A 27,137-nucleotide genomic window follows, 5' to 3' on the forward strand; every position below is an offset into this window, starting at 1 on the left:
TTAAATAGCGATTGAGAAAGAATATAAAGTTTCGCCATTCTCTTGCTTTCTTGTTATTATTTATCTGTGAGCATTTTTAAAAATGAAGACATCTGAATGTAATTTTGATGTTGTAGTCTATCGCTTGATTTGGAGATAAATTATGAATAAAAATACAGCATATTTTATGCTTTGTAAATAAAACATGACTTAAAACGTAACTTAATGAAATTTGTAACGACATTTTCAATGTTACAGAATGTTTTGAGTTTTTAGAAATGCGGAATTTTTGTGCATTCTTCTTTTCGAAGTGATGATGATAATAAATATAATAAGAAAAATGAGAATAAACTAATAAACAATACTGTGGCATGAGCATATAATGAAATATTTAATTAGGAAAAAAAATGTATATATGAAATATTTAATTAAGAAAAAAACTTGCATGGAAACTATCTTTACCTAATTGTGGTAATGTTAAATATTGTAATAATTTAAAAATACGATTTATAATAGTTGCAATGTTTAGTTTTAGTTGATTTTTAAACATCACTTTATGTTATGAGAGCGTCTTTACTTTAGAATTAAAGAATGTTTTAAAGAAAAATTGCACAGTTGCTTTTAAATTATATTTGATGCATTTTATTTAAATAATAAAGACTATATGGGTTTATGATCTGAAGCAAATTAGAGTAACGTTACTTACGCATAGCATAATTTTATAAAATTCCAGTTTGAACACCATATGGAAATCTTGATTTTAAAAACAAGTTATGAAAATATAGTCCAGAAATGTTCTTCGATTATCTCCAGTACTATTATTTTATATTCGGCTTCATTATTTCAATTCTATTCTATCAAAAATTATTCATTTTTAAAAATATCCACCGATGTATAACCAGGGCGATATAACGGTGATTCAATGGTCCACGTGCACCAAAATTTGACTGGAACAGCCATTAAATAATTATCAGTGGTCCTCTGACAAGTAATCGATGCAAAGAGACGGCACGCTGTTTCTTTCTTTCTTTTTTTTTTCAGTTTCCTGTTTCGGTCTGTGTATCACAAAATAGCTTATTTTATCCTAATTTTGAACATTACATCCTCTTACTATGTTATTTTTATATTATATCCGTCGTTGAACAGCCGACTCAATTTTTTTGGGTTTACGACGATGTTCAACAGTTGTAATTTTGAACGAATCCAGAAGACAAGAAAATTCCTGGATCAGTACCCCTAGAGGTATTTGTTATGGAAACATGGAGAACTTTGCGACACGACATATTTAACGTGCATCAGTCACCATTTACTACACGGGGAGTCTTCAGCCGGCGGGAATTGAACCCACGAACTCTTGGACACGGGCCCAGTGCCCTACCAACCAGGCTATCCCGGCCTTTCTCTTCTTACTATTTTATAATTTTTATATTTTATAACCGTCGTTGAACAGCCGACCCAATTTTGGGTTTACGACTACTGATGTTCAACTCTGTAGCCTTGTAATATCTTCTTACTATTGTAATTTTTTATATAAATTACTTTTAGTAACTTTTTTTAAACACAGAATCTAGTTGAGACGTATAAAAGACCAGTAAAAATATGTACGGCTAATAATATGTTTTAATCACTGGACTATGGACCATTGACTACCTTTTTATTAAATTTCTACTCCTGTATGCAACTCTTGAAAATTATACGTTGCATTAGACATGTAATTTTCCCCCCAATTATCTCAGAATATGAAGTTTTCAGATGTTTGAAACACTCCGCTTCAGTGTTTAATTAAAAACTTATCAAATAACCTTTCAATGTATACTTAATTGAAAGCAATAAATAAGATCCTAATTTTGAACATTACTGTTATTTCAAAGTTATCAGGACAAAATTTTAAAACTTATAATTTTTTCATCTGCAGCAAGAGCAGTATTTCTATTTCTACTAGTATTTTCCTGGAAAATAGTGTGCGTAAGAATAATGTAAATAATGTAAAAATACACGTAGATCGTTTTTCTATTTATATCATTAGAAAATTACACTGAAAAATATTGACTGATACTACTGATACTTTTAGTGATATATGATACATTTTTGTTTTCGCTATTACACCAGACTTTTTGTATGTCTTTCGTTGTTTTTTGTCCTCTACTTCAACTAGTATTTTCCTAGAAAAATAGTGTATTTAATAATAATGTAAATGATGTAAAAATACACGCAGAACGTTTTTCTGTCTATATCATTAGAAAATTACACTGAAAAATATTGACTGATATTACTGATACTTTTATTGATATATGATACATTTTTGTTTTCGCTATTACACCAGACTTTTTGTATGTCTTTCGCTGTTTTTTGTCCTCTATTTCTACTAATATTTTCCTAGAAAAATAGTGTACGTAAGAATAATGTAAAAATACATGTTGTTTCATGTATTTTTAATATAATTTCTAATGTAATTTTTAATGTAATTTTTAATAACAAAAATAGATGTTTTGTTGATTTATAGAATTAGAAAAATACTCAGAAAAATATTGTCTAATATCATCCTTTTTTAATTTTATTACACCAGACTTCCTGTTGGTCTCTTATTTGTCTGTTTTACAGTATCTCAACGTTGGATGCTTTAAATTCTTACAAGAGTATTTTATTGTGAACGTGACAAAATTTTAAAAATTACGTTATCTTTATCTGCCGTAAAAACAGTTTTTATTTCTGCAGGTATTTTCATTGGGAAAATAATTATACTACATGTAGAAAAAATGATGCTTCTCTTTCAGAATTTTAACAAAATAAATCGCTACTAAAAACCGTTGTTATTTTGTTTAATTACCATGCATTTGTTTTGTCTGTTTTTACTGCATCTCAAGAATCTTTCGGAACGCTGAATACTTCAAATTCTTCCACGAGCTATTTTCATTTTTTTTCGCAGATCCATTCTGAAATAATCCTCGTAGATCTCTTCTCCATTTCTTTTTTTATCTCCTTTCCATCGTCTTTCTTTCCATGCGAAATAATGGTTATTCGTGTGTAAGTTAGCGTGTCTCCACATGTGACAGATCAACATAAATGACAGGTGCCGCTCGTCTGGCAAAAAGATTTTTGACATTAACTTTCTCTTCATCTGTTCCATCGTTTTATTGAAGCAAATCTGTGTAATTTCTTTCTCCTTCATTGTATTTTCTTGATCCCTTTCACTTTCTCTCTTTCAAATCATTAAGGAGCAGCTGTAGGTGGAAAAATTCATTGCAGTAGCTAATACTTTTACAATTGTTACGCGACAGACTTCAATTGTTGTGAGACATGCTTTTCGTAAATTGCTAGGATTTGAAAAAGGAATTAAAGAAGGGCTGTTCTTTATAGTATTTGAATTTGAGTAATCTTCTTGTAAAATCAGTTGTCAGAAACGAAATGTAAAGTCAATAACAGGGTGTAAAAAGGATAGCTTCTTGGGTTAGAAATGAATTGTATAGGTATTGAAAATTTAAAGCTATTACATTTTTAGTTTTCTTTACTCATCATTGCCCACGTTGCAATATATCATTCATATTTTGTATAATATTGAATCGCAACCACTAATACTGTTGCAATTGTTACGCGACAGACTTCAATTGTTGTGAGACATGCTTTTTTAAATTGGTAGGATTCGAGAAAGGAATTAAAGGAGGGCTGTCGTTATAATATTTGAATTTGAGTAATCATCTTGTAAAACCAGTTATCAGAAACGAAATTTAAATTCTATAACTGAGTGTAAAAAGGATAGCTTCTTGGATTAAAAATCACTTGTATAGGTATTAAAAATTTTAAGCTATTACATTTTCAGTTCTCTTTACTCATCATTGCCCACGTTGCAATATATCATTCATATTTTGTATATAATTATTGAATTGCAACCGCTAATACTTTTGAAATTGTTAGAAGATAAACCTCAATTGCTGTGAGACATTGGAGTAATTTATAAAAAGAATTAAAGAAGGTCTGTTGTTCAATTGGAATGGTTAGAAAACAGGTCTCAATTGCTGTGAGACAGGCTTTTCCTAAATTGACCGGATTTGATAAAAGAAATCAGGAATGTCTGTTGCCTTATTGTGCTTGATTATGAGTAGTTCAGCTATAAAATAAGTTGTTAGAAGTAAAATGCAAAGTTTATAACTGTGTGTAAAAAGAATAGATTTTTAGATTACAAATCTACAGCATATTAATTTTTAAAAATTATTAAAAATTTAGTTCTCTCTAACCATAATGCTGCTCAATTCTCGATATTTCAATAATATTTCGTATAATATTAATGAGTTGCAGTTGCTAATATTTTTTCGAAAGCAGCATTTTAGTAGCTACTTTTTCAATTTCAGTTTTATCTATGTTTTGCCTAACAAGCATGTTTTTTCTAAATTGTTATTTAAATTATAACAGCTCTGATTAAACTTTAATTATTAAATTTCTAATTTCCTTTACCCTTAATGCCCGAGTCGCAATATTTCAAAGTTATTTCGTATTGTATTATTGAGTTGAGTAATGAATCTATACCATGGATGAAGATTTTGAATTATTAAATTTTTTCTACCAGTACTTCGGACTGCAGTATTTCAACAATGCTTTATATAATATTATTGAGTTACTAATACTTTTCTAATTGCAGTATTTCAGTAGCTAATACTTTTGCAATTGTTATTAGATACTCTTCAGTTGTTGCGAGACGCGTTTTATCTAAATTATTAGGATTTGTAAAAATAATTAAAGAAGGGTAGTTATTTAATTTTGATAACACTGGGACTAGGAAAAAAACAATTTTTTTCTGTTGCATTATATTTTTCAACAGTTCTTATAGTTATTTTCGTTTCACTGATTTTAAATCTGAAATAGGATTCTCTCTCCAAGCTACAGTTTCTTTAATTACATTTTTAGTTACTTTTTTGTCGAAATGTACAAGTTTTAAAGCATTGGAAACAGGGAGATGTATAAATATTGCGACCTATTTCTAGGGGAATTAGGGCACATCATCATTACTAAAACTGCCTGGGAACCCATGTCCAGAAATGTCGTCATACGCCACTTGGGGAGTTTCCCAATGCTATTAGCTGTTTCTTCGAGCGCTTTTGAGCAAATTATAATAGGGAAGCTCCCCTAGCCGTGTACGACAATAATTCCGAGCATGGGCTCCTATGCGAATTTAATTCTGATGATGTGTCTGAACTCTCCTAGAGGTTTGTTGCAATAGTTCCGTGATCCCCTAGCTATGTATAATCTTTTTGGACTTGAAAATTTTGAAAAATTAGGTTAAAAATATCATTTTCAAAAATCTGTAACTAAAGAAGCAAAAGTAATTTCAGATTTGAAATTCTCGCAACTGAATTAGGCAAGATCAAGTATTTGTATAAATGCAACCAAAAATGTGTTCCCCAGTGCTAGTAAAATAAGAAACTGCAAGCGAAATGTTAAATCAATAGCTGTTAGGAAATTGAATAAATTTTTCTATTATAAAATCATAGCATAAGTATATAAAATAACATGATTATAATTTTAGCTTTTAACATCCATTAATATTAAGTTGAGTTTTTTTATATAATTTTTAATAAATAATTCTAACATTCATATATAATGCTTAAAGGTTGAATTGAACTTTAAACTTACTCAGAAAATTTCTACGCGAAAATTTTTCGTTTTATTTAAACAATTTGTAAAATTTTATAATTTTTTGTAACGCAATCTGAATTGCCAAATAACTATTAAACTTCAGAAGTATTACAAGAAAATGTTTTAAAATTATATTTATTTCTAGAAGGCAAAGTAATTAATAAATAAATTCAGCACTTTTTTCGGTTATTTTGAAAAATTACTTTTTAAGAAAATACTTGTCTTTAAAATAAACAAATACTTGAAATAATTTATGCTAAATGATTTTNATTTTCTATCTGCAAATCTAAAGTTAATAAAGCTTGGCTTGTTCCACCGGATCACAATTGGTATCCCCGCAAGCGTCCTGGAGGAGCCCTTGACCTTCAGAGTACATGTGCCGACCAAACAGCTACCTGTAGATTTGTCAGTGGGCATACTAAGAGCCTCACTTTCAGTGGACAAATTAAACTTTTTCCAACTTGTAAAAAGTGCAACTCCAGCAAGACTAATCCTCACCATCTACTTGATTGCCTGGATTTCACCATGGAAGAGGTTCTTGAGATACCTTTCCTTTTCCTCGATTTTTAGAAAACTAACGGCCTCATGGATCTGGTATAGCTCCGATATCCCAGCTGGGATAAGAAACAACAAAAACCCATGTTCAAAAATATCACCATACGCCGCTAAGGGCGTCCCCCCTGTTATTAGCTGTTTATTCGTGCGCCTTTGAACAGGTTATAATAGGCAAACGCTCCTAGCAGCGTACGACAATATTTCCGTATATGGGCTCCTACGCAAATTTAATTCTGAACTCTCCTAGAGGTTTGTCGCAATAGTTACGCGACTCCCTTGCTATATACAGGGTCATTCATAATTCCCTCTTCCTGTAAACGCAATTTTTCTTTACTACAACTTGCTTCAGCGGTACATGTTACTGCCATCTACCGGCAACTGCTTAAAATAAAACTTGAATACTTTCGGAATAATTTTATATATTCTTTTTTGCCATACTCGTCTTCATTTTTTTACTGTAACACTTCGAAACCCCGGAGGAAATTTTGAATAACTCTGCATAATGTTTTTAAACTTGTACATTTTTGAAAAAAAAAAGGCTAAAAATGCCATTTAAAAAATTCTGTAGCTTAAGAAGCAAAGATAATTTCAGATCTGAAGTCCGTACATCTGAATTAGACAAGATCAAGTATTTGTATAAATGCAACAACTAATGTGTTCCCCAGTGCTAAATACTAGTAAAATAAAAAACTGAAAACGAAATTTTAAGTCAATAACTGCGAGCAAATTGAATAAATTTTTAGATTATAAAATCACAGCATAAGTATATAAAATAACATGATTATATTTTTAGTTTGTATCACCCTTTATTAATAAGTTACGTTTTTAACAAAATTTTGAATAAATGTTTCTAACATTCATATATAATGCTTAAATGTTAAATTCAATTTAATTCAAAACTGATAAACTCTAGTAGTATTACACGAAAAAAATCTTAAAATTATATTCATTAAAATATTTATAGAATGCATTATAGTTAATAAATAAATTCTGCACTTTCTTTGGTTATTTTGAAAAATTACTTTTTAGATAAATGCTTTTCTTTAAAAGAAACAAATACTTAAAATAATTTATGCTAAATAAAAATTTTTTTCTTCTTTATACTATTTTTGATCTATAAAAAATACTTTTTGAATTTTATTTCTTTTTATCTTTTATTCTGATTTTTTTTAAGTGATATGAAAAAAAAATTAAATTAAGATTTGATTGCATTCTCATTTTTTTGCTGTACCACTTAATTTTATTTCTCCCAAATAGACAAATTCGATTTTACAGTAGTTAATGATATAAGTTTTTTTTATAAAAAAAACATATGATATTTAAACCGTCCATTTAGTAATTTTTCCCATCATATTGTAACGGTTTTACAGAAATTTTGGGTTTTAAAATTATAGTTCTTATTATCAAAGCTTTAATAAAAAATACAAAATTGAAAACTAAATTTAACCAAATAAATTGCTTGTATGCCAAACGTTAAGAAATTATGAAAAAATTACCAAATTTTGCCACATTTACTAAATTTTATCACGCATTATAACACTATATTTAATCATGATTTTACTGAAATAATTTTCAAAGCACTTCGGTAAAAATTACTGAGCTTTCTGGTGTTCCCATAGAGCCAGAAACATGGTAAATTTAACCGTATTTTGGTAGTTTTTTATTTTGGTAGTTTCATACTTTTCTTTATTGTAATAATCACACGATATTATGGTTATTTTTTAGAAAAGATATGCTTAACACACTTTTAAGGTAGCACTAAATTCGTACTACGGTTTAAAGTATCGGTTTTATGGTTCTTCTTGAAACTGATTTTTCTAACAATGTTGGAGTTCATTTTTATCCGTATTTCTTTCTAAAATTTCGGATTTTACTTTCGACTATAACATCTAGACAGGAAATTGTTGACAAGCAGATGTTCGGCATAGCTGCTATTAAAGCACACAAAAACAACCAACAGAAAAAAAAAATCATGAATACATTCTGAAGAGAATAAAGCAGCTGCTGTTGTGGAAAAAAAAACTTTTTTAACTCTTCTTTGGAAGATCTAAAAACTCTTCAAAAAGAAATGACTATACACGAGATTAAATAAATAAACTAAATAAAAAAAAAATCAAGCGCATCAGTGATTCCGTAGTAGCTTCTTCTTCCCTCATGATACTTTGCAACATAGTTTGGTGCACGTCAATGGCATTGTTCCATGCTTGATTAATTGATTACAGCAAACAATGTGAGCGTAAGCAGTAAAGAGATTTTAGACAAGACCAGTTTTTCTTCTCTGTTTTTCTCAAGGTAGCTTTTATTTTTCATCCATTAGGCGTTGCCACGAACAGTGATAAGGGAGTAAAAGATGATCTTCCCATTTTTAATTGTTCCCTTAATGTGTTTTTTTTTCCTCGATTTTTTTATTTATTTGGCAATAGTTAGTGAAAGTTTCTTATCGTTTTCACGTACCAACTACACATATCATGGTAATGCACAGCTTTTACTTTATTCTAAAGATAACTTTGAATGAGTCATACAATGCTTCAGAATCTTATGGGCATATATTATAGTATGGGTATATATTATAAGAGAAATTATTATATCATGATTTATATTACCTAGATGGGATAAATTTATATCATAAGAGAAATTATTTTATCATGATTTATATTACCCAGATGGGATAAATTTATGTTATAAGAGAAATTATTTTTTCATTATTTATATTACCCAGATGGGATAAATTTATATCATAAGAGAAATTATTTTATCATGATTTATATTACCCAGATGGGATAAATTTATGTTATAAGAGAAATTATTTTATCATGATTTATATTACCCAGCTGGGATAAATTTATATCATAAGAGAAATTATTTTATCTTGATTTATTACCTAGATAGGATAAATTTGGATACTGTATGAATTGTTTTTGTTTCTTTTTATAGCATTTCTTAATTCCCACCCAGCAACTATGACAAATTTAAGAGAACACCAAGGGAGAAACTTTTCGTCTTAAATTCCCTTTTACCTCCATTACTAATTTAAAATTTTAAGAAAAAAATGAGTTCAGGTAAAAACTTAGAGTAAGACGTAAAGTTTCAGTTGCTGAAAATTAATTTTAAATTATCAAAATGCCAACAAATTATTGGAAGAGAACTTTTCCATTGCGTAATCCTAAGTTATCGTCTCCTTTTCTATTTTCATTTTGATATTCTGGAAATTTCTTCTCAGTATTTGAAACTTCATAGTTTACTCCAGGTTTGTTTGAACTCATTTTTTTCCGTACTTTAAATTTTACATTAGTTATGGAGGTAAAAGAGAATTTACGACGAAAAAATTCACCCGAACTATGGCCTTCTCTTAACTGAACAGCATCTTTTGCCTATGATTGAAAAAATGTTTTGACATAAAACGTTTCAAAGATGTTATTTATTCGGTTCCTAAATTTAGAAATGTAAAATTTCCCTCATCTCTCAAAGGTCTTAACTGTTGAAATTTAGCAAAACGTTTCAGTTACTTCGATAATAACGTTATATTTACATCTTAGAAATACTTATGAAATGATACTAAAGTTGCGTCATACATTTTTAGGTGATACGAATGTTTTTCTAACATAAGTATGATATTTTGTGATTTATGAGTTCTAAGATCAAGAATTGCGCAAAAACGTTTCTTTAAACTAAATCAGACGTTTTGTACACTGCGAGTTCTGAAGAACACTAAATGCATCAGAAAGTTCCTGAAACTAAAATCGGATGTTTTGTGTTCTGTGAGTTCGGAAGATCAGCGAATTCGTTAGAAAGTTTCTGAAACTAAAATCAGATGTTTTGTGTTCTGCGAGTTCGGAAGATCAGCAAATTCATTAGAAAGTTTCTAAAACATAAATCAGTCGTTATGTGTTCCGTGATTTCTGAAGATCACTGAAAGGCGCCAGGAAATTTCTGAAACATAAATTAGACATTTTGTGTTCTATGAGCCTTGAAGATCTTTAAATGCATTAGAAGTGTTCGGAAACATAAATTAGATGTTTTGTGTTCTAAAAATCAATAATTCCAAAATAGTTTCTGAAACACAAATCAGGGTAATAAGATATTTGGGTTCTGAATACCAATGAAAATTCGTTAATTAAAATCAAGTTTCTTCTCTTGAATATAACTTCAAAATATGTGAGGCGTAAAAAAAGTTCCCATTAGATTATGGAACATCATCAATTTATGTTTCCTTTACCACACCAATAAAGTTTTTGCAGCTCTTTACCACAGCATGTGTTCAAGAACTTCAAAACTTTCATTAAACTCAAAGTTCAATATTTCAATTCGACTGAGTTCTTAACTTAATAAATTTCTTTCTTTTTTTGTTACATACATTTTTTCTGGTATAATTTTGGGAGAATCATCCCTTTCAAGGAAAGGATTTAAAATGAAAGGAACCATCCTTCTAAAAGACAGCATTCATCGAAGATAATATTTGCATCGTTTTGGAAAAATACATTTTTACAGTTCCCTAGTTAATATAGTACCGTACTTTCTCCAGAGCTTTTTATTTATTCCATCACGATATTGAAAAAAATCCCAAATGAATACACTTATTTTTTCTAAATTAGAGTAACTCATTAAAATTTAGTTTTAACCATCGAAGTTACATTAGTTTCAACCATTTTCATTCATCGAAGATAATATTTGCATCGTTTTGGAAAAATACATTTTTACAGTTCCCTAGTTTATATAGTACCGTACTTTCTCCAGAGCTTTTTATTTATTCCCCTATGATATTGAAAAAATCCCAAATGAATACACTTATTTTTTCTAAGTTAGAGTAACTTATTAAAATTTAGTTTTAACCATCGAAGTTACACTAGTTTCAACCATTTTCATTCATCGAAAATAATATTTGCATTGTTTTGGAAAAATACATTTTTACAGTTCCCTAGTTTATATAGTGCCGTATTTTCTCCAGAGCTTTTTATTTATTCCACTATGATATTGAAAAAATCCCAAATGAATACACTTATTTTTTCTAAGTTAGAGTAACTCATNAAGACAGCATTCATCGAAGATAATATTTGGATCGTTTTGGAAAAATACATTTTTACAGTTCCCTAGTTTATATAGTGCCGTATTTTCTCCAGAGCTTTTTATTTATTCCACTATGATATTGAAAAAATCCCAAATGAATACACTTATTTTTTCTAAGTTAGAGTAACTCATTAAAATTTAGTTTTAACCATCGAAGTTACACTAGCTTCAACCATTTTCATTCATCGAAGATAATATTTGCATCGTTTTGGGAAAATACATTTTTACAGTTCCCTAGTTTACATAGTACCGCACTTTTTCCAGACCTTTTTATTTATTCCACTATGATATTGAAAAAATCCCAAATGAATACACTTATTTTTTCTAAGTTAGAGTAACTCATTAAATTTAGTTTCAATCATCATATACTTAAGAGCTAAGTTATTTAGTATTCGTTCTAATACTAGAAACAAACAGCACAAGTAGTTTACTGGAGCAAAAAGCTTTAAAGCAATCTTTATGGAATTTCCATAATATCAGATCGGCATCATTTTTTTTCTCCATAAACGTTTGAAACGTATTTCAAGATTATAGAATAAATTGTCGGTTTTGAAAAGATACACCCGAGTGAATTTTATGATTACAGATCAGTGATAAGACATTATTTCATGAATTTGAATAAGTTGAAAGCGTTATACTGTAAAAATATGCTTCTAAAAATATTTAATGATATGGAAAACAATACTTGATTGGTGAATTCAATTCAGCGTAAAAAATAAATTCAATAACAGATAAAAACGATCTTAGAAAAACACACGCATGATCGGAATAATTTATATTTAAAACATAAGCAACTGGATATAAGTCAGCTGTTTTTTTTGTGTTTTAAAAGGTAACTTTAATAAGGTGTTTACCACGTTGAATGCCATGGGGGTCACCGGTGACCGACACTGAGTTTGCTCGTACCGCCACGGGGGTCCCAGGTGACCGGTGAAGCCAAGGTTATTAGAAACACGTAATTCAAGTAAATTTTTAATGCTTTTAATTTTTTTTAAATATTATTATTGGTACTTAACACTAGATTTCCCTTGGAAGTCATTTTGACTGCTTTTTAATTTCAATTAGAAAAACAATGATGTATATAATGACACAATTTCTTACAATTTTGTGACTTTTATAATAATTTTTATTGTTGATATTTACTAATAACTTGTTATATAACTGAAAATATTATCAAAAATATTAAAAATCAATTTTAAAGAAATTTCTTTATACATTAGTTATTCTTTCACAATGCAGTCATTTTGACTGCTTTTGTGCAATACAGGCATTTCAGTCTTTCTAGTGTTAAATTGTTTGAAGAAATTAATGCAATACATACTGAGAAAGTAATTTTGGCCAGGCGGGCAAGCCATGTAAAATTAGCGTGGCATTCAACGCATTAACGGAACCACGCTTCTATTCAAATTGAAGCATAGCATCGGGTAATCAAGTTTACACTCTTAAAATGAAAGAGTGATTTCCTCTACTCAAAAAAGAGCTAAATTTTTTTAACTCAACTTGAGTGAAATACACTCTTATTTGAGTGAAATTTTTGCTTTGCGTTTACTCAAACTTGAGTGGTATTTATTTAAGCAATATTTGAGTGCTTTTAGCTCAAACTTGAGTGATTTATTTATTATTTAATTGTGTGCTATCTATAAGCTGGAGTTTCCATTGTTTTATTTTAAAAAGCAAATAATAATAAATCTAAATGAAATTGTTATGTTCTGTGATCTAAATAGATTGTGTCTTCGCTTTTATTCTACGTTTGTGGCATAACTACCACTACGAAAAATAAACATCAATTCACTGGTATATAAGACACCCCCACATTGGTGACCTCCGGACGTGATTAGAACACGCAGTAACGCCCACCTCGATCTGGTAATGCTTACTTCGATGAATGGTCCATATTGAACAGTATGATTAAAATATATTCACTTAAATGATGCTAATTACGAATAAAAAATTAATGAAATTCACACATATTCAAGTTGAAAGGATGCAATCGAGTGATACATATAATCACTCAAACACGAGTGAGAATAACTCAAGTTTGAGTGAAATGTTTTTCACTCAAACTTGAGCTATTTCCATATAACTCTTTCAATTGAGTGATTTTAACTCAATAAGAGAAGGCCGCATTTTTCTAGATGAAAGAGTTAAATAGCACTCAAGTTGAGTTAGTTTCACTCGTTCATTTTAAGTGAGTAAGAAGTATGATGAAATGGTTCACCAAATCAAAGATAACAGCAAATTTGAACGATATTATGATTTAAGGAGTGCAAAATTTCCAACAGGTTATAAAGTTGGTGTTAAACTCAGCCATGTTAATTTCAATTCACGTTTTAGAATAGTGTCGTGAAATCAAGTTTAAGAAATACAAAAACTTAGTTCCAAATCAAGTTCAACTTAGCTCCAAATCAAGTTTACAGCAAGTTTGAACGACATTATGGTTTAACACGCTACAAAATTTCTAACAGTTCTTACAGTTGGTGCTAAGCTGAGTCATGTTTCCATTCAAATTGAAACATAGTATCGGGTAATCAAATGTAAGAAGTACGATAATATGGTTCAACTTAATACCAAATTAAGATTACACCAAATTTGAACAATATTATGGTTCAACGTGCTACAAGACTTCTATATGAGTAAATGCATACAATATGTTTCATAATAAGTGCTATATTATTTTTGACTCCCGGTCAGAAACAAAATTTATAAAGCATGAACACTAGGGGTTGCAAATTAAAGTTTAAACGAGGAAAAAATAAATTCTCTATCAAATTCTACGAAATCACTACTGAGGAAGGTAGAATGAAAAATATAAAATCTTGTTTGATTGCCGGATGTAAAAGAGACAATGTGAGAGAAGAATACTTCCAGGAAACAAAACTTGTTTTGATGTTTTAAGTTTCGCCTTCTTTAGTAGTGATTTGGCAGACTTCGATACTGTTTTATGTTTGTCTCATTTAAAAAATAAGTTAAGCTCATATTGTATATTCATTTTTATCTTCATTTACGTCAAGGAATCTAAAAGCATATATTAAGGGCAGTAATTTTGGAACACCCTGTGAAATTTTTTTATTTTAGCTGAATTTCAATTCGAAAGGAGTATTACTTGCAAATTTGTGAATGAATTTCTAGTTTATTATTGAATTTCTCACTATTCTTTAGTTACTCAAATTAATTCATATTAAAAAAAAATTATAATATAAAAATATATCTGTATGGTTTGATATAAAGCGTTTAGATCATTTTCTTATTGTTTTCATAAAATATCTCATTTTTGTCTTTTAACCAAGTTTCTTGACTTAAAATTTGTTTTAAAAAACCCATCAAAAATAAGCAAATAAACTTATTAATTTAAAGCCCTGTTTAGACGATCCAAGTTCCTGAACGAAGATTGATTGATATTGATGGAAACTTGTTTTGCTTTGAGCTTGGATCGTGTAAACGATCATCCGAGTACTTGATCCAAGTTCTTGGACGATAGTAGAGACTACTTTCCAAGTTTTTCCTCCCTTAACCAATCAGCGTCTTAGGTTTTGTGACGTCAACAAGCAGGCATCAGATTATGTTATTTTGTTGTCTGTTTTCATGCATTTTAGTCCAAATAAATCTGTTACGGTTTATTTGTGTTTTTATGATTTTATTTGAATTTATTTAGTAATTCTAAACTTATGTAAGTTAAGCATTATTTTATAATGTTGAATATGAACAATGCGCATGCGCAAGTTTTCCATCCGACCAATCAGTGACATTCAAAATCTTGGATAGTGTCGACGAATCAGCCAATTTCTTAGACAGAGAAATTCCTCCAATTTCTCGGATTCAAGAACTTGGACAGAGTAAATAGACCTTAAGGTATGAAAATTTAATAAGAAAAACGCCAAAAATAAACAAATAAATTCAAGGAAGGAAACATCTTATTGTTTCGAGATAGACGACACCTTTCGGGACCCGCCAAGACGACCTTCCATTAATGATGGGTCCATTCAAAAAGGCCCTATCGATTCAGTCACCCGTAAAGGGCCTTTTTGCTCTTTCTCACTCAACACCCTTTCATGTGTCAGGCGTAAGAATTACATGGCAGCCTATCGGGTGGAGATAGAAAATAATGAATGGCAGAGATGAGAATAAGATTTCATGGAAGAGATGCATAATTCTAACAATGCAGCAGTTCTATGATTGATTGACGTAACATCTTAACTTATGCGGTTGTTTCGAAAATAATTGCATTTTTCTTTTAGTCAAAAACGCTACGTTATGTTTTTCGTATCATTTATTCTTTTTTTAAACTAATGTTTTATCTTATATTGGTCTGACATTAGTAATAGGTTTGACTGATTGACAATACTGATAGATTCGATTAATCGACACTAATAGGACATGATAGACAAATTAACATAAAATATTATCTAATTATTTCTCTTTTCTAAAAATATCTCTCCATCAATGGCATTTTTGTAATTGCATCATTCATGTAGGTCATTTTAACTACGATGAAAACTGTTCTTTTCCAAAACTGCATTTGAAAAATATATTCAAATTTTGTAAACGTTTATGAAGATGGAGATAGAAAATAATGAATGGCAGAGATGAGAGTATGAGGATTCATGGAGGTTCTTATGATTTCATGAAGGACATTCAAGGAGGCAAAATTCTAACAATGTCGCCGTTCATCAATTCATTGACTTAATAGTGAAATTGTTTCACTCTTTCAGATTACTAAAATATGCATAGAATCTAATGATCAGATCTTCACGTTCTAGGACTCATTCTTAATGGCTTGAGGGGAAGGGGACCTCAAATATGCAAATTTATTAGTGCAGACGATATTTAAAGTTATGAAATAAGACACAAAAACGAACTTTCTCTATGTAAACATACCTTTTTCCGAAGTATCACGGATTTCTGACTCCCCAAAATATAGGGGTTAACCGAAAGCTGGGAAATAAGGTTCCTCAAAAAATACAATTTTGCATATATTTATTATTTTTCAATATTTCATTTAATAATAGTCTAAAAATTTTGAATTGGAAGATATATAATTTTCTACATCATTTTCAAGTATGTAATTTTTCATTGCCAAATACAAAATTTGAGTTGAACAATTCCGGAGAAATAGCCTTTTAAAGTAGTTATATACAGGGTGATTCTAAAAAGATGGGCAAAATTTTAGGAAGTGATAGTACACACCCAAGCAAACAATTTTTATCAAAGAATGCATGGTCGAAAACAAAATGCAAAGGTGTTGGCGCATTTGGAAAGTTGTTTGATGCAAACGATGCATTTAGTTCCCTCAGAACGCAGCACCAGCTCATTACGTACGAGAAGTGCGAAACTATCTGGACGTAACCTTTCCAAACCAATGGATTGATCGAGGTGATCCTATAGCTTGGCTACCATGCTCGCCAGATCTTTCATGTCTGGATTTCTTTTTGTGGGGACAGCTGGAGGCTCATATGTAGTAGACTCCCATTGAATCTGCAGAAGAACTTGTCGCAGAGCTTTTGGCCGCTGCAGGGAAAGGTGTGTTTCAGAATGTTAGTCTATCTTTTCTTCGCCGTTGTACTGCGCGCATAGCCGCTGCCGGCCACTGTTTTGAACACTTATTGTAATCACATGTCGTTAAATTTGCTTTTATAACTTAACTTCATCGTTTTTTCTGTGTTTTTGCCTCATATAAGAACATGAACTTTGACGCCCTCTAGCGGTTTTGCGTTTTGCATTCGACCATGCATTCTTTGATAAAAATTGTTTGCTTGGGTGCGTACTACCACTTCCTAAAATTTTGCCCATCTTTTTAGAATCACCCTGTATTTATATTACCTCAAACCATTAAGAATGAGTCATAAAACGTGAAGATCCGATCATTAGATCAAATGTTATTTAGGATGGTTCATTTTTTTTCGTGCACTGTACAATGCACACATGGGGCACTGTACAACACACATGGGGCACTGTACAACACACGTGGGGGTTGTCCCATTGGCCACAGGAATGCCAGAACTGCTACTCTCTTCTCGTTACCCAGTGGGCAACTGTGACGAAGCCACAGCGGTGGAACAGCGTTGCCCACGTCACACAACCACAAACCCGTTTATAGGGCGGGTCACATTCACACAATCACACACAAAGGAGAACGGACGAAGAGCACAGAGAGAAAGAAACATCCATGCCCTGAGCATGGATTCGAACCCGTGACCAGCGGTTCCGCAGTCAGACACGCTAACCACTCGGCCACTAGGTCGGCTTTTTACCATAATTTGATCCGTAATTTTTTACAATGTACACTAAATCACAATATTAATAACAAATCTTTTTTCTTCATTGTGCAAGAACTACTTGAAATCATACTTAAATAAAAATTACTTTCAATAAATATTACATCATATTGTGTTGATGAAATGCATAACAAGTATTTATTTGTTAGTATAATATGTTTGTTTACTTGTAAATTTGACCAACCTTTAATAATATTGTAACTTGAAAAGCTAACATATACTTTAAAAAATAAAACAACTTCTCAAAAGAAAATATTATAGAACTAGGAGGCTCCGCCCCCTGCTCGCTAACGCTCGCCAACCCCCGAGAATTGCTACGCAATCCTATGTGGTTCACGCCGTGAGCCATGGCTCGCTGCGCTCGCTCGCCAATGAACACAATGTTCTAGCACAAAGNTCTAAAAATAACATTGTTTTCACATTCATTTGGAGTAGTAGGCAAAATCTTTTCGTGACGAAAGTTTCAATTTATTGAACTAAAAAATGAATTAGAAGATAATGAAAAAACATCTTCCTACTTCATTTTCAATCAGTTCTATTGTTCCTATTTATACCTGTTGATTAGAAAATGTTTATTCAGTAGTTTTATTTCTTATTAATGAGAATGGTCTCTTATTCGTGGTCGCTCTCTCGGTCAAAAAGATCTCACGAATAAGGTTAATATAATCCTCCTGATACTCTTTTAATGACATCAAGTTACAGTTAAAAAACTCCCATTTTCAATTCCGCTCATCATTCTCTGTAAATTAAATTTCAATGCCTGGGTTCAACAGACCTAATACTAAACCTTCATTGGCAACTCAGTGTCCAATGAAGAATCAAAACTTCCGCATTCTTCCTCCATCAAAACGTATTTCATTGTAACGGTGTTATGCACTCGACGCTGACTTCAGGCGCTCTGCTGACCTTAACATTCATTATTGTTTCTTCTTTATAATTATTTTTTTTTTCTTCTTCACGTGTGTGTATTTGTTTGTCTGTAGACTCGTTTCTGCCTTTCTCTTCAGCCGACAGGTAATCGCGTGTACTTGATGGTTCACTTTTACCTCATTGAAGAAAATGGATGCTATTTATAAACGAACTTTGAAGTAATTCTAGTTGGTTGGTAAGGAAAGTTGGTGTACTTTCCCATAAGCATATGAACAATTTTTGAGGCATTTACTACGAAAAATAATTTGCAATTAAAAATTATAGCGTGTGTTCAAGCATTAGTACAAGAACTTAAGTGGCTCGACAACTTTCATAATAACAGTTATTAGATAAAATGTAAGTGGTTGCCTTTTAAGGCAGTTTTTCGAAGGTGAATTTTTGTGAATAATATGCTATTTTCACAACTGTTGCGAGTTCACAACAGTTACTCATGACTATTATGTCAAGTTTAGCCTATCTAAGGAGCCCGAGCTGTATATGCTTATTCACAAAATGGCGCAAAATGTCAATATGGGGAAAAGCCACAGTTTTGTGAAAATGAAAAGCGTTTGGGGACTGATTTTTCAGGATTTGAAAATTGACTCCAATGCTGCATAATCTGCAGCAAAATTACAAGATATGAAATTTATTTCCCTTTCGGGTTCTGTCAAGTTATTTCCCCCCTTTTTTAATGAATATTTTTTATGTTTATAATTGAGATGTTTTGTTGCGTAAAGAAGTGTCACTATTTATTTTTCAGCAAAGTCCTAATTATTTTTTTTGGACACATTATTATTTCGATTGCATAAAAACAATATTTGCTGATACATATGATACTAAAAATAGCTATAGGGTTATAAGGATGTTATAATCTGCAATTGGAGATGTCAATTTTTCAATATCGCTCATGGACTGCAATAGTGGCACAACTCAAAAAATCAAGTTCTGAGATAAGTGGGTTTAAAGTTTTCATTGCTAAGCAAAATGCATAAGAAATGCTTTAGTTTGCTTAAGCAAAGATTACCTTCAAATTGATTTTTTTCATATTTACACCTGTTCTTAGTCCAAAACGCGTGTTTTTCTTTAATTGTGCCACTATTGCAGCCCATGAGAGACATGTTGTGAAGCAATATTATTACAATTTTGTAAGTCATTTTCCTTATCAACCATACCTTATGTATTCTAAAATCTCAATTATTTATTTTCAGGTAATTTTTTTATCGATATGAAATAACATTCATAGAGATGTGCTGGCATTGGTGACTTCCATGACAACTGATGGGTCAATCTGTGGTCGATCCTCCGGATGACCATGTGTCTGAAGTGCCGAATGGGAGGCTTCATCGTAGTATCCCGAGTAATTACAGTAGCGGTGAACCTCCCACACCTCTTGGTTTCCATTACTTGAAAAGACTTTGCAGGGAGAGAGGGATACTATTTGAGGATCCAGATTTTAATTTAAATGCTGCCAAAATCCCCACCAACAAGCACAGATCACAAGCCTCCATAACATGGATGCGACCCTTCGTAAGTTTGACGTTTTTTATTCATTGTATTTATGTATATAGGGTAAAGTTCATTTAAAATTTAGTAAACTTTAATTACCACAGAAATAGTCATTGCAAATCAGCTGAAATCGTAATAGTTATTGCCAAATCTAATCAAGTTTAGAAGCCATGCTTAAGGCCTGTTTATACAGTCCTAGTTCTAGGACGAAGACCTATTGATATTGATGGAAACTTTGCTTGTTAGGTTTGTTTGTTTGTAAAAGATCACCAAAGCCCTTGGCTAATAGTAGAACATGATCGATTTTGCATTTAAGTTTTTCTTCCCTTAACCCTTTGACTACTAACAGGGCTCATTTGTCCCAACAAATGTTTAAAAATTACTAATGGATATATGTATCCCACCATTAAGTACGGCCGGGACATATATGTCCCAGCCTCTAAATTGATAACCACTTGTCAGAAAAATCCCAAATACTAAATTTGCCTTATTTGTGACCTATTTTGTCCCTCTGAATAATGAACGGGACAAAAATCATTTTTTAAAATTCGTAGTCAAAGTGTTAACCAATTAGTTTTTAAAGTTTCATGACGTCATCCATCATTTCATTTTGTTTCGTTTTCATATTTTCTGGTATAAATAAAGTAATCGGTTAATCCATTTACGTTATTATGATTTTATTTGATCTTATTTTGTAATTTTTCCTTCATGTAACTAAGATTTTTTTTAAATCTTGAATATGAACAATGCACATACACAGGTTTTTCGTATGACCAATCAGTGACATTCATGAGCTTGAATAGTGTCAACGAATCACCCAATTTTCCGGACAGAAAAATTCCTTCAAGTCCTCAGATTCAAGAACTTGGACCATATAAACTAACCTTTAGACAATAAATAAAGCAAAATAACGTGTATAAAGCACGAATAAATGTATATAAAAGGACATACTCTTGTTATGGTTTTATAAAAAGGATCTTCCTCAGTGTTTAAAGGGCACTTATTTTTTGATACTGATATGGAGGGGGATATCGATAATGATTACTGCATAAAAATAAACGTACACCGATAAAAAAATTTCTAAAGAAAACATTAAATAATTCTTAATACAAATAATATGAACGTAAATATATATTTCATGTCATCAACGATTCTAAATTATGAATTTAAATTAAGATTTTGTTAACGTGATTTTTTCTAAAAATAACATTGTTTTCATAATCTAAAGTATAATAAGTCATGCTTTTAAAAAGACTTTTAATAGCAAAAAAAATGAATATTTCTAATTTAATTAAGTAATTCAATTTTGTAAATGAAGAGTAAATAACATGCACAGACTATTAACAAAGAAGGGAAAAAAATATTTTTTTCATGCTTATTTTTCAAGTAATGCTACTATAATTGATAAGATATTTGATTTAAAATAATTTCAAATTTTAATAGAAAAACATTTTAAATCAAAGAAGACAAAATTTCTTGAACATTTAATATCTGGAAGAATCAGTCATTTCAAATATGCGTCAGGGAATAGACAATTTTTTTTCAATGTTTTTCATTTGATTACATAATAATTCCTAATTTTATTGTAAAAAAAAATCAAATAATTATTGTAATAAAACTGTCTGATATTGTTCAACATAATTAAATAATAATCTAAAAATGTGTATCGATAAAGCTTATTGAACTAGATTAGAACGCAAACGAAGGCATGCATTTTAAATATAATCACGTAGTTTATCTCTGTCTCAAGTAATATTACATAGGTTGATCATTCTCTTTTTCTTCACCGCCTGCCATAAAGAATAACTACATAATTATCCTTAAAAACAAGAAGCTCAATTTACCGGATATAGTTCACTGGAACAGAAATAGTTGGTAAAATTTTTCAGCATCCGGTATGATTATCAGTCTCTTCTATCTGGTACTCTATGGATATCATTTTGTCATTAAATATATTGGATAAATTACAGTCTTTTGTCGGACCACGTCCTTGAAATTAGTTAGGGTTGGTTTGATGTCCTGCAGCGATTGTTCACTGATTGACTCTTGAATACGAAATCATACGTGTTATATTCAATAGCTAAGTGTATGCATAATGCTGAAAGAAAAGAACACCCTGAATAACTTTGGATTTAAAGATGAGATTTTTGCGTACTAGGACTCAATGTGAGTGCTTTGAGAGCTTATAATGGCAATTAATTATTGCAGACAATATTCTAAGCTTCAAAATCAAACGCAAAAAAAAAATCGTACTTATTTTGAATTAATATACCTTTTTTGGACGGATGTGAGTTCCTGAACCTGAAAATATGAGTGGGAGCCGCAATATGAGAAATAGCTCGGTGAGGAGAGGAGTTGAAAGTATGAACTCCTTAATGTTAATTTTATTTTTTTCGTATTTCGCCATATCTGGAAAATTTCTTAAGCGAATATAAATTTTTTTCACACGATTATAGACTGTTTTTCTCCAAAGTTAATTCTATAAAAAAATAAAAAATTTAACACGTATTACCCATTGAGAAAATGGGTGAGATTTTTCATGTCCTCATACTTTTCGATTACATCAACTTATAAACACCAGAATCACAAATAATATGAGTTGTGAGAGTCATAAAAAGTCAGGCTAGTAGAAGCATTATTAAAAAATCAGCACAACAAGATCAAATGAAAAATGGAGATAATTTTTACTCTTTTTGGAGTTGATTGCTTTCTAGATAGAATATCTTTATTTTATTTTCCCCTGCGTGCATTTTTATCTTTTTTTTACATATTATTAATTTAAAGCATTTTTATGTTCGTTTTAAGATTAAAATTATTCATAATTACTGTCTTGTGAGCGATTTTAATTTAAATAGGAATATTGGAGGAGAAATAGAATTTTGTGATGTATTAAGTACCGTACATCAGTTGGAACTAAAAAAAACAAACCTGCCCATTGAACGAGAAGAGGACAAACACCAATTGATGCAACTTTTGCAACCCATGACTTTAAATGTAGTGGTGATTATATAAGTCGAGCCAAACAAAGAGAATAAAAAGAAAGGCATAAAGAAATAAAATACTTGACCAATGGGTAACTAGCAAATCGTAATAATGCAAATTAAGTTTTCTATCTTTATTATTTTATTATTCACTTTTCATTATTGAGAAAATTATTGAGAAATATATGAGATTTTATTATTTTATAATTTTACTTAAGAATAGTCGGAAAAATATTAAATTGTAACGTAATTTAAATTTTTGCATCGTTTAAAAGAATTAAAATTCGAATAGCAAATAAGGTAATTTATAGTATATTTCCGTCTTAAATGAGAGAATTCCTAATGCAAAATGCAGAACATATAGTTGTTTAACATATAGCAGTTAAAACATATAGTTGTTTTCTTTAAACTTTTATACTTTTTCATTGATGTATTAGATAAATTTATTAGGAAAAAAAGCAAACACTACGTCTAATCAAAAAATATTTTTATTTGTTGAAATTTGAATATCAGTGTTTACTCTATCATCAAATATTTTGCCAAAGATTGTGACTCACAACTGCAACTCTTTTTGAGAAATTACTTGAAAATCGGATGACTTCAAATTGAGACTACTATAATTTTCTTTTTGTCTGATTTGCAACATATTTGTTCATTTTTTTCCTGCTAACCCAAAGTAGTATGTCTCAACTGTTGTAAATTAGTTTTTTTTTAAAAAAAATGCACTAATTAATTAATCATTTGCATGCAGCTTCAAGTTTGGATGCATTGATGGCATATCTAGAAAAAACAGCTGTCTCAAATTTTTAGAAGCATTCTGATTTTTACCGCTTTCAGAATCGGAAGATTCAGCTTCAAGAAATTTTTCAGGATGAAACAAATTGTTCGATACATCACTCTTCACTCTCCTTTGTGCATGATTTCCTTTCGTTTCTGCTTTTTTTCTTGGGGCTTTTTCCCTCATCTGCTTTAGTTTCACATTTTCCTGAAGTCTTTTCAATCTCTCACAAGGATTTTTGTTAGGCTCTCTATTGAGAGTTTTGCTATTTATGAAACCACACCCTTCGTCTTCCACGGAATTTCTTCTATCTTGACTTCGAGAGCACTCTTCTTTTATTGTTTTCAGACCAAAGTGACTACGAGTGCATTTTTTCTTCTTCGTCGGGACGGAATCACAATTTAATGACTTATTCCGACCCTTTTCGGAGCTGTTATCAATATCCGAAAACTGCTCTGATCTTGCAGGTAACTTATGCTTATTTACTGCAGATGAGGACTTCTTTTCGCTTTTCTTCAAACCTGTTGAACTTTTCTTTCCCGTTAAAAAAACACAAAGAACTAAGATTACCAAAACCATCAATACAGCTAAGCCAGATAATGCTCCAATAAAGTAAGGGTTTTGCCAAATGTAGACATTCCATGTCTGAGTTCCTTGATTTAAGTCTTTGTGATTCTCAGACAAAGTATTATGCTTTACCCTGGTTTCTACTTTGTTTATACTTTGGTTTTGTTCTGTCCCAAAACTCAATTCACTTCCATCCGTAAATTCAATATTTTCTACTTGTTCTCCAGAAAAGTTTATTTCCTCAGGAGGAGATGCTACTGAGCTATTGAATTCTGTAGTAACAAATTTTTGATTTCCAAAATCAGGAGGGGAAGTTAGTAAAAGCAAGTTTGTAGTGTTTTCACGTTCTTCTTCTTTAGCAGTTTCTGTCGTTTCAATAATAACAGCTGTTGTACTTGCAGTAGACATTATTGGGTGCATTATAAACGTGTCAAACGTATTGTTAACGAACTCATTAGGCATTTGATTAAACATTTTTCGTTCATGAGGTGTATTAACTTTTATTTGCTTGGAAATGTTTGCTTTCACATTTGAACGCCATTGTCGACTTTGTCTTCCGTCAACTTTCTGAAACTGCTTACCGTTCACAACTGAATTAATTAATCTTAGAGATTCTCTTTTCTTTGATGAAATCTTCCCTTCAGTCATTTTAAGTTTCTTTGAAACTTGTTGCAATGGTCTTATCACTTCCGAATGATACTTTAAATCATGTTTTTTCTGTGAATCTGTTCTACGAGATGGTTTGACATTTTTTAGAAAAGTATGTGTTAGAACAGCTTCGTGCATTGGAAGATGCTCACTTCTGCTATCGAAACCAAATTGTTTGGGATTATGATAATTCGCTCCAGTTTTATGTTCAGTTTCTGCTTGAATAATTGCAGTCGCGCTTTTTGTTGACGAGGGAGTACTTTCAGCACTAATAGGCACATGATGTCTGAGAATTTCGAACACTCGTGACATTTCTTCAAATAGTTCTTCTTCATAATTTTTGGCATTGGAATTTTCTGGCACCTATTCGTAAAGCAAAAAATCTAAAACTAGGCATTTTGTTCAAAATAAAAGTTTTTATAAAATCAAAACTATAAAACATATATATAGTTACGCTGTTTTTTTGCTTCTTCCGATTATCATTGTCATTGATATAAACTTAACTTGTTTTCAGAAAAATTTAGTTCAGATGTTTAAGCTTTACATTATTAGCATTGAAGTGAGTTCGGGGGACAGAGAATTAAATCTTCTTATTGCGGTTGACAATTTCAATATTCTGTGGCCAATGGGACAACCCCCAAATGCCCACCATTAAAAAAAAAAAAACTTGAAAAATAGCATTCAATTAGCCCTAAATGATATTCAATATTATTCATTTTAAATAGTAGGAGTAATTAGATGCATAGTAGGATTAATAATAGAATTAATTAAGTGTATTGTTTATTAGAGATGCTTTAAGAAGCAAATTTTGAGAGGCACGAAATATGTAGACGAAGTTGTTGCTTTAATGAGACAGCCAAACCTCACTCTTTTTCCGGAAGACAAATAGTTAAGATAAATATCTGAAAACTAACTCTACCATTAAATGCACTAGTACCGAAATTCTTAATTTTAAAAATGTAAACAGTGTCATTATAAAAAAATTTCTAATGAGTAAAGTAATGTGAAATAAGTATAAATTGTGAAGAATTTGACTATTTTGTTGTTGCGTACAAAAATGAAAGTAAAAAGTGGACGATAGTAATAGTTAGCGAAAGAAGGAAAGGAGAATAGAGAGTTAAACTCCATATTATACCTTCGACATATTTGCCATTTTGCTTTAGCATTTTTGACTATCATGCTGTAATGTCTAGAATCCAGCCGTTTTTGTAATCTCGTTCTTACCATACGTAGTTGTTTAAAATTCCACTTGTTTTGGTTCACTATTTCTTGTAAATGTGTTTCCTTAAATTTTGGACTCTAGTTACTATTGCATAATTAAGATAAGATGTATCAGACAAAATCTATAAATCATTAAAATTAAGTTTTTAAAGGTGAAAGATGAGTTATGCAACAATAAAAATTTCATTTATAAGCTTTAGCCATTAAAAAAAGACAAATGTAGAAATAGAAAGGACTAACCTTTTGCGGTTTTGATTCTAAAGATTGAATTAAAAGAACTAAAATGCCTTTTAAAAACAAAGTTCTCATAACTCGAATGTATGATTAGTTTTGATTAAATGTAGAAATATATTTAAGTTTACATTAACAAGTGAATATTTTGTTTAAAAATAACTTATTATCTTTTGAGGATATGAAGTTTTTAAAAAGTGCATTGTTAAAAATTATTAAATTATTAATTAAAAATTTTGGTTCACTATTTCTTGTAAATGTGTTTCCTTAAATTTTGGACGCTAGTTACAATTGCATAATTAAGATAAGATGTATCAGACAAAATCTATAAATCATTAAAATTAAGTTTTTAAAGATGAAAGATGAGTTATGCAACAATAAAAATTTCATTTATAGGCCTTAGCCATTAAAAAAAGACAAATGTAGAAATAAAAAGGACTAACCTTTTGCGGTTTTGATTCTAAAGAAGGAATTAAAAGAAATAAAATGCCTTTTAAAAACAAAGTTCTCATAACTCGAATGTATGCTTAGTTTTGATTAAATGTAGAAATATATTTAAGTTTACATTAACAAGTGAATATTTTGTTTANTCGATTATCATTGTCATTGATCGAAACTTAACTTGTTTTCAGAAAAATTTAGTTCAGATTTTTAAGCTTTACATTATTAGCATTGAAGTGGGTTCGGGGGACAGAGAATTAAATCTTCTTATTGCGGTTGACAATTTCAATATTCTGTGGCCAATGGGACAACCCCCAAGTGCCCGCCATTAAAAAATAAATAAATAAAAAAACCTTT

The 27,137-nt window shown here is 30.5% G+C and overlaps 1 protein-coding gene across 2 annotated transcripts in view; it reads left to right on the top strand.

Annotated features, from left to right (window-relative positions):
* The window catches only part of LOC107438379 (calpain-9), an 83,329-nt gene that overhangs the window by 14,075 nt on the left and 42,117 nt on the right, over positions 1-27,137 (top strand). For both annotated transcript variants that reach the window (XM_021146964.3, XM_071178497.1), the window contains exon 2: positions 19,616-19,934. In XM_021146964.3, the coding sequence (XP_021002623.1) occupies positions 19,686-19,934 (249 nt within the window). In that variant the 5' untranslated portion in view covers positions 19,616-19,685. The remainder of the gene's footprint in view (positions 1-19,615; positions 19,935-27,137) is intronic.

Source organism: Parasteatoda tepidariorum, chromosome 3 (genome assembly GCF_043381705.1).
Source record: "Parasteatoda tepidariorum isolate YZ-2023 chromosome 3, CAS_Ptep_4.0, whole genome shotgun sequence".
Lineage (NCBI taxonomy): Eukaryota > Metazoa > Arthropoda > Arachnida > Araneae > Theridiidae > Parasteatoda > Parasteatoda tepidariorum.